This window comes from Phragmites australis, chromosome 1 (assembly GCF_958298935.1).
Source record: "Phragmites australis chromosome 1, lpPhrAust1.1, whole genome shotgun sequence".
Lineage (NCBI taxonomy): Eukaryota > Viridiplantae > Streptophyta > Magnoliopsida > Poales > Poaceae > Phragmites > Phragmites australis.
The window spans coordinates 35,973,462-35,982,146 of record NC_084921.1 but is presented as its reverse complement, the minus strand read 5'-3'; the positions used below and the strand labels follow the sequence as shown (position 1 = coordinate 35,982,146).

Genomic DNA, 8,685 nt, shown 5'->3' with positions numbered 1-8,685 from the left:
GGAAACGAAATATCTAATTTCGAAAAAAAATTATGATACGTAGAACTAATAGAGCAAAGGATAAAAAATGATCAAAATTTCAATTAAATTTCACTAATCTCGATTTTTTTCACTTGTGAAAGAAAAAATTATAAAATAAAATTGAAATCGTTGCTGCTCTTCTCGGACCACGGACATGGCAGCGAAGTCGGCTTGAACGTTGAGCCATTCGAGTTAAGGGCGAAGCTGAACCGCTGACCCGTGTGGTAAACAAATTAGTTAATAAATTGGTTTGCCTGTTTTAGTTTATCCCTAACTATATTTCTTTCATTTCATTTTTCTTCTGATTCTTCTCTCTATTTCTATTTATTTTATTTTCTTTCATATCTAATAACTTTATTTCAAAAAATTCGTAAAAAAAAGATAATCCCGTCTCAGAGAAAATAACTTTAAAAATTATAAAAAGAACTGTAAAAAAATTATTAAAATATTAAAAAATAAAAATTCTTTCGTAAACAGATTTTCATCCACAAAATGAATCCTTAGATGCTCTTAGGAGCAGCTGTTAGTGGTGGGCAGATCTTGTCAGCCTCCCATCACGTGCGAGAACAGCTAAACCTCATGCGGTGAACAATAGCGGTACCAGCTCGGAAATTTACGCCGCTGCCGGGGCAGCTAGCTACAACCGGGCCCAACCATCGCAATCCAAACAGCAGATGGCCCAGAGCATTTTTTTTTTCTCTCTTCTTTTTTAAGATAGATGGCCCCGAGCTAAACTTTACTACGGAGTAGTATAGTACTATAGTACATCAGTGACCAATGCCTTTTCGCTTTGTGATACTGAATTTAATACGCCTGTTTTCGCCCTGAACTTTTACCTTCTTCCAGATCTATTCTGGGACATTTTTATAATGGAATAGTCTTGTCATGATAAGTTGCATGTCAGTGCGTACTTCGACCTTGTGTGGGCATAGCGTCTTTAAATTGACGCCAGGTTCGTACCGCCGTACCATCGACCATCCCGTTCTAGCCTGCTTAGACCATCTCCAACAACTACCTTAAATTTTCATCCTCAAAATACTATTACAGCATCCTCTATCCCTAACACTGTAGCAGTACTGTATCACTGGATAGAGGATCTGTTGGAGATGGATTTCTAGTGCTACAGTATACTGTAAAACACTGTAGCACTAGAATTTGCAGGTTTGGAGATTTTGTTGGAGATGGCCTTAGACTGTTCCTAACAATACTTCTTTCATTTCGTTTTTTTCTGATTTCCTTTTCTATTTTTATTCCCTTTATTTCCTCTCATCTCCAATAGCTTTCCTTCAAAAAGAATCGTGAAGAGAAATGAGAGAGAATCCCAGGTTGGAGGGAATAACACTGGGAATCCCTTCGCGACGGGAACCGTGAAAGGAATCCGTTGGAACGCTGAAGTGAACGAAAATCCCATCGTAAAGAGATTTTAGTTTCTGAAGGGAATCCGTTGGACACAGTCTTAGGATTTTTAAAAAACAGCAAAAGATGGTAACGCCGGCGGATTCCATCGTACATGGACTTGGCTCACACAGGATAAAACCCAGGGTGAACTCTTCGGATAGGTTTGTTCAATTGTTTAAACTGTTATGCATTGTTTAGCATCGTGACCCTATATAATAATGTTTGCAGAGCTGTAGTAGTCCCGGAATCTCCATGTGGCATGTACAAACATCCCCACGAGTCTATGGACTAAGATCGTTGATGATGTCTACGTATAGAATTGCAGACTCTGTATAGCTCTGTAGATCAGAAGTGTGCATCCTAATTCTCTCGACGATCTAACACACCTTTCGGTTTGTGAATTTGCCATTTCCGCAGTGCCAAAATGCTGCTTAATTGGCATAATTCCTATGGGTATGAATGTATGATCTCGATCTTTCGGTTGATCAATTTACCACTTGATCGGCTAAAATAATGCTTGTTTGAAATGCCTCGTCGGCGCGTGTACGTCCTAGAGTAGACGATATACTCGTCTCGCACGTACGAGCCAATAGGTTGCCCTTGCCGAATCCGCAAGTCCCAGTTTTTGTGCCATGTGTAACGTTATTGATGAACATAACCTACCTACCCCTGCCGCTTTGTCGACACCATCATCGCTATCGCCATCATCATCACCGGAGAGCCCTCACCTAAGGAGAAAAAGATCAACAAACATAATGCTGGATCCAAGGCTACGCGCGCGCACATCGTGAGTTCATCATGGAGCCATGTGCCCGGCGCATGGTCGACCCTACGACGCAGAAAGGATTACTGCCCTTCACCGAAGATCATTTCCTCGGCGGTTTCACTTGACGTCCCCGACGCGGTCACGGCCTCACGGGGGCAGTCATGCGGTCCCCCGGACCGGGTCCAGACCAGCTGTGTTTTGGCTATTCACGCCACGTATGCCACGTAGCTGTGTCTCCTTGTACAGTTCTACTACTACGACCACTACCTTCGAAAGGAGTAATAATTAGTGCAACGGGAGGAGCCATCTCGTCTCTCGCTCTAGCTGAAAGCCTTCAGCACTGGTTGCGCTCACACGCTTTGCCGTTTACATATATGGATGGTTCAGTTCGGTATTTCAGCTCATTTCAGCAGTTCAGTTGATTGCTTGCTCTGTATGGTGACACAGGCCGTGCCAACCTCGGGGGTAACGGTTTGGATCGAGACAATCCAGCAACCCACATGCGCGTCTCCGTGATGGCTACTTGGAGCTAGCCGGATGTCAGGGCGCCCGGCCAGGCGCCTTTTCCTTGCCACTCGTGGTTGGTAGCCCAGCCCGACCGGAAGCATCTCTCGCTCACCGTCAATTTCCTCAAACGCCACCCGGACATGAATAAATCTGCTCGTGGTGAGCACAAACTACGGATGTTTTATTGATCGACGTGCGTCGACCATCCATCGGTAGCCGATACCCAACCCTGCTCTTTCTTTTGTTTATCTTCCTCCAATGTCCGGTCCCCATTCGTCGATTCCTCTGCAGTAGCACATGAGCACAACCAAACAAGGCAAGATGAAACACTTCTCATAGAATAATCGGTTTCAGATCTGCAGGTTTGGTGCAGTTTTGGTGCAGATGCACGACCCGATCATCACTCGTCAAAGACAGCTCGGTTTACAGCTTAGACGATTATGGCGAGCAATGACTCAACAGAGGTCATGCGGGGACATTAGATAATGATCGGCTTAGACGATAAATATTGACAGAGACAGACATGTTCCCTTGCGAGCCCACTTGGCGATATTGAAATCGGCCGCGCACCTACTCCCTAGTGAGAAAACCGGCTTCAAGAGGAGAAAGAGCCGGGCGGACGGCTTAGCTAGATACAGAAAGTGAGCAAGCAGGCGCGGTTCGGCCATCGGAGGCAGAGGCCGTCGTCCTCTTCCTCGCTAGCTAGCGTGATGGTTTTGCTCTTCTTGGCAGTGAATTGTTGAGAGGTGTAAGGAGCTAGCAGCGAGCGGATGAAAGATTAGGTAGCTAGATAGGTGGGAAGAATCGATAGACAGCGAGAGATGAAGCTCCACTGGTCGGTGAGGTTCCTGTTCGGGCCCGTGCCGGTGTACTTCTCGGCGCTGGCCATCCTCATCGTGCTCACCAACGCGCAGTACTTCGGGCTCGTGGGCGTCGGCGTGGCGCCGCGCACGGCGAAGCTGGCCTCGTCGACGCCGGTGGTGAGCGTGATGAAGTACTGCGACATCTTCCGCGGGGAGTGGGTGCCGGACACGGAGGCGCCCTACTACAACCACAAGACGTGCCAAATGATCCAGGAGCACCAGAACTGCCTCAAGTACGGCCGGCCGGACCTCGGGTTCCTCAAGTGGCGGTGGCGCCCCTCGGGGTGCGAGCTGCCGCGCTTCGACCCCCTGCAGTTCCTGCAGTTCGTCCGCGGCAAGTCGCTCGCCTTCGTGGGGGACTCCTTGGCGCGCAACCACATGCAGTCCCTGCTCTGCCTCCTCTCGCAGGTATGCACTAGTCTATCTCCTCTCCATGCTTGTGTGCGGAGCAAAAAAGATCTGCGTTTTCTGCTCTGACAACGTGAGGCTTCGGCACTTTGCCATGTTTGCGCACTGAGCCTGAGATTACCTGAGACCTGACCAAAATGATGATTTCCTCTCTGAAATGGTGAGACTGGATGCAGGTTGCGTATCCCAAAGACCTGTCGGCGAACCCGTCGGACCAGAACAAGGTGTACCACTACAGGGCGTACAACTTCACCATCAGCATGTTCTGGTCGCCATTCCTGGTGCGCGCGCGGGAGCCCGACCACGACGGCCCCGCGCACACAGGCCACTGGAGCCTCTACCTAGACGAGCCCGACGACACTTGGGTGTCCCAGATCTCCCGGTTCGACTACGTGCTGGTGTCCGCGGCGAACTGGTTCTCCCGCCCCTCGCTCTTCTACGAAAAGCGCCGCCTGATCGGGTGCAGCTTCTGCAGCCGGCAGTACGGCGTCCCGGACCTGACGCTCTACTACTCGCAACGCCGCGCGTGGCGCGTGGCGCTGCGGGCGATCAACGCGCTGGACGACCTCCGGGGCATGGTCATCGTGCGCATGCTGTCCCCGATGTCGCACTTCGAGAACGGGACGTGGGACCAGGGCGGCAACTGCAAGCGCACGCAGCCGCTCCGGGGCAACGAGACCACGATGGAGGGCCGCGACCTGCACTTCTACAACGCGCAGATGGAGGAGTACCGCGCGGCGGCGAAAGCCGCGCAGGAGAAGGGCCGGCGGCTGTTGCTGATGGACGCGACGGCGGCGATGCTGATGCGGCCGGACGGGCACCCGAGCCGGTACGGGCACTGGCCCAACGAGAAGGTGCAGCTCTACAACGACTGCATCCACTGGTGCCTGCCCGGGCCCATCGACATCTGGAACGACATGCTCTTCCAGATGCTCCTCGCCTGAGATAATCCACCCATCGCCCGCCTGTAACCGTGCACAGATTTGTGGTTACAATTTTGACAAGGATTCGTTCCCGAAAGACTAGATCCGCTTTTCGCTTTTTTATCTTCTCTTTCCTCGTGGTCGTGTCGTGGGTTCGGTTCGGTTGTCGATCGACGTGAATTTTTTTATCGATTGGCGCCGTTAAAAGTGTTAGGAACATAAAGTTTTTAATCGGACGTGGATTTATCTCGATCTTTGAAAGATTTAATTTTAATTTTTAGGATTTTTAACATTATGTATACGAGACAGAATCTCTCATTGTAAATATAGATGAATAAAAAATAAACACCTTTCTCCTACATTGTATCTTCTTTACAATTATTCTCTCGAATGATTACTGGACTACATCCAATAACGATGATTTCTCAATACGTTATCAGCATGAAGCTCTGCTGGAGACAAGCTAGAGTCTCGGATCATCTCGCTCATGAGGATAGAAAGGTATGATCAATTCGGTACGTATACTCACTGCTACTGTTTATTTTGCATCAAAAATAGATCTGAAATGTATGAATAGTAGCAAGTCCATGTAAACTATAGAGAGTTCGTATGATCGTAGTATCGCATCTCACATGAACAGTAGGAATTATGGATGAACTGTAGTGAAATTACATGAACTCCATGAATCCGATCTGGTAGGGCCCGTAACCACCACCTCGCCGCCAGCGGTACCAGCGGTTTCCGTCTTTGCACAGATCAGAAAACAAATGACCACGTCGCCGGCCGAATCCGGCTGCCGCCCTTAAGCAAAGTATGCGGTGGCTAGAAGGCTACCGCCACATATCGAGAAAAAAAGAGGGGCATGTATGGTCGCACTACCGGCATGGAAGCCGTCGGTTTTCTTGCTTTGCCGTGCCGCTACACCCCTGGAGGACCGTCGGTGCCGCCCTAAGCACTCGCCGTCGTGCACCCTAATCACCACATGCCACTGCCTTGAAGCCGTCGCACACCACCTGTGCGGATGCACCGCCCGAAGTGGCATCGCCGAGCCATCGCGCCACTGCAGCCTCTGGTGGACCACCCCGTCGCCTGAAGTGGCCCCACCGCATGCCATACTGGCCGCCTGCAACGTGCTACAAGCCACGCCGCTCGCATCCGTGACCGCCTGAAGCAACACCACCATGTGCTGCCACCCGTCGTCGCCCAGACCGTGCGCCACTACAGCCCTCGTGAGCCACGCCGGTGTCGCCTCCGCATGGGCACAAAGCATCACCGGCGCCACCCCGCATCGCGCGCCACTGGCCACCGCTCGGATTGAATCGTGAGGCAGCTAGGGTTTGAAATCCCTAGCTGTCCCATATAAATAGGGCGCGCGAGCTGGATGGGTCGAGCCGACCCAAGATGTAAGCAGGCCAACCCGATAGAAGGAAAATCAGGTGAAAGAAAAAGAAAAGAAAAGAAAAAGGAATTTCTGATTTTTGCATTTAGCTCCCTAAGTTTTTCCATTATTTGAGTGTAATCCTGATTTTTTGCATTTAGACCTCTGGTTGTTCTGAAATTTATCCAAAGGCTTTGTTTTGCATAGAAGTACCTCTAGAATTTAAATTGTGTATCTGTTTTAGCAATTATACAGTACTTAATTCTAATATTATTGTTTCTATACTGTTAAATTATTATTTTTACCGTATAAAAGTAATCTTATTTAGTAACATGATGCAACTTTACTAGTAGTAATGCTTGCATTATTAAATGTGTAGATAGCTAGCATCACGAACAAGGAGTTCACTGAGCTTAGTGCAGATGGCCGCAACTATCTCACTTAAACGCCGGATGTCCAGATTGTACTTGGAGTGAAAAGGCTCCACACTGCCATTGGACTAGGAACAAGTAGTGCAATGGTTCCCACGTAGTATGAGAATGATCAGACACTTCATTTTCTCCACCACCATCTCTCCCCCACTTTGAAGGATGAGTACATGATAATAACCAGCGTTAAGACACTATGGGACGCACTTCAAGAGCGTTTTGAGTGCCTTAAGTACATCATCAAGCCTCTTGTAGAGCAAAAATGGGTTCTACTCTATTTCTATTACTTTAAGAATGTCAGAGAGTGCAAATCCGCGTTGCACCATATTTGCACACTCATGTGTTTCTGTGGGAAAGATATCACAGAAGTGGAGAAATTTGAGAAGACTCTCTCCACTTTCCACCCGAATGCGGCAGAATCCGCATGCAATCACCATCAATCAAAATACAAGAAGTATTCTGAACTGATTAATGTGTTGCAGCTTCTTGAAGTTCATGACGAAGTCATAAACAAGAACTTCTTATCCCAGCCATAATGGAAGAACAGTGGCCTAGAAGTTAATCATAGCTCTTTCAAAGCATGTAAGAACCACAATAAGAAGCGGGGAAGGGAGAAAGAAAAGCGGTGGCAGACAAGGTCAAGCCTGGTGATGGTAATGGCAAGACAAAGAAAGAAGTCAAGTCATACGGTGAACAGAACCAGACATGTTATAAGTGTGGTGTTTTAGGTCATTGGTCTCAAATCTGCAAAGCACAAAAGCATATTGTGGAGGCATACCGGAGGAAGAAGAAGGACCAGGTAGAAGCACACCCCACCATTGCAGTGGGGATGGAAGTGGACAAAGCAGTAGAAGTTGGGGGAGGGGAACATCTCACATGTAAGTTGATAATGCTCCCACACTGATAGTAAAAGACCTCCAAAGGAAAGGATGCAGATGTCTATACTTTGCCCTCCTCCACTTCCATAGAAGATGCCATGAAGGATGAAGCGGAAAACAAAGCCATTGAAGAAGAAGTGGCCGGATATTTCGCATACTCTCTAGAATTAGATTGATTAGCCATTTAATTAGTTGCTGAATTTAGAATGACTGAATAAATGTAAGCTATAGAAGAGCAAGCTTAGCTGCAAATAATATATTTAATAGTCAATAAAGCATTTAGTCTTGTTACTACTTCCTGCATGTGAATGATTGAATGCTTTATTTATAGAATCCATGTGGCACCCTTATGGAGGGAGTGTGTATTGTGGATAGTGGAACCACAAACACCGTTCTAAGAGAAAAGATGTATTTTTAGCCTATTAGAAATAGCTCTAGAAAAGTAATGACTGTCACTGGAAGGGATAAATGCATAGTTGTCACGTCCCAAAATGTTAATCAATTGATTAAGAATTCATAATTATCATGGCATTATGTTTATGCATATTTGTTTGATAACTAGAGTTTAAACATGTTTCAAAAGTACTTGGAGATAGTTTGAAGCCCTTTAGGAAAACCCTAAATGTCTTGGAGATGAAGAAGAATAGAAAGGGGGAATAGATTCAAGTTTTCAACATATGACCACCCTCGTGGTCTGACCGGGATTCCCAGCGGTCTGACTGCCAGGGGAAGGCACGTAGGCTTGCCACGTTGGCTTTCTGTGGTCTGACAGACATTTCCCTTGGTCTGACCACCACAGCGCAAAGGCTCCACTTAAGCAAGTCGGCCAACTCTCTCACACACACACTCTCTCACACTCTCACTCTCACTCACTCCTTCATCCATACCAAGAGAGAGAGACCACCTCGACACCCACAATGATCGGAGATTGACGGATGGGACTTTCTCGAGCTCCCCAAAGGCTTCCTCGAGTTCATCCCCTTCACCCTCGTCGTCGGTGAAGTTTTCACGTGAGTTCATCCACCTTAAGCCCTAAACCACCCTGGAGCCCAATCTCAAAATCAAAGCTTCCCCGAAGTGATCCCTTCCAATAGAAGGCTTCCCTACACTAAGAT

General features: G+C 47.8%; 1 protein-coding gene across 1 annotated transcript; it reads left to right on the top strand.

The window, feature by feature from the left end:
- The first annotated feature begins 3,052 nt into the window (after positions 1–3,052).
- LOC133916918 (protein trichome birefringence-like 19) lies at positions 3,053–5,245 on the top strand. The gene is made up of 2 exons (XM_062360814.1): positions 3,053–3,963; positions 4,140–5,245. Exons 1-2 carry the CDS (start codon positions 3,514–3,516, stop codon positions 4,905–4,907), a joined length of 1,218 nt encoding a protein of 405 aa, XP_062216798.1. The 5' UTR covers positions 3,053–3,513; the 3' UTR covers positions 4,908–5,245.
- The last annotated feature ends 3,440 nt before the right edge of the window (positions 5,246–8,685 follow it).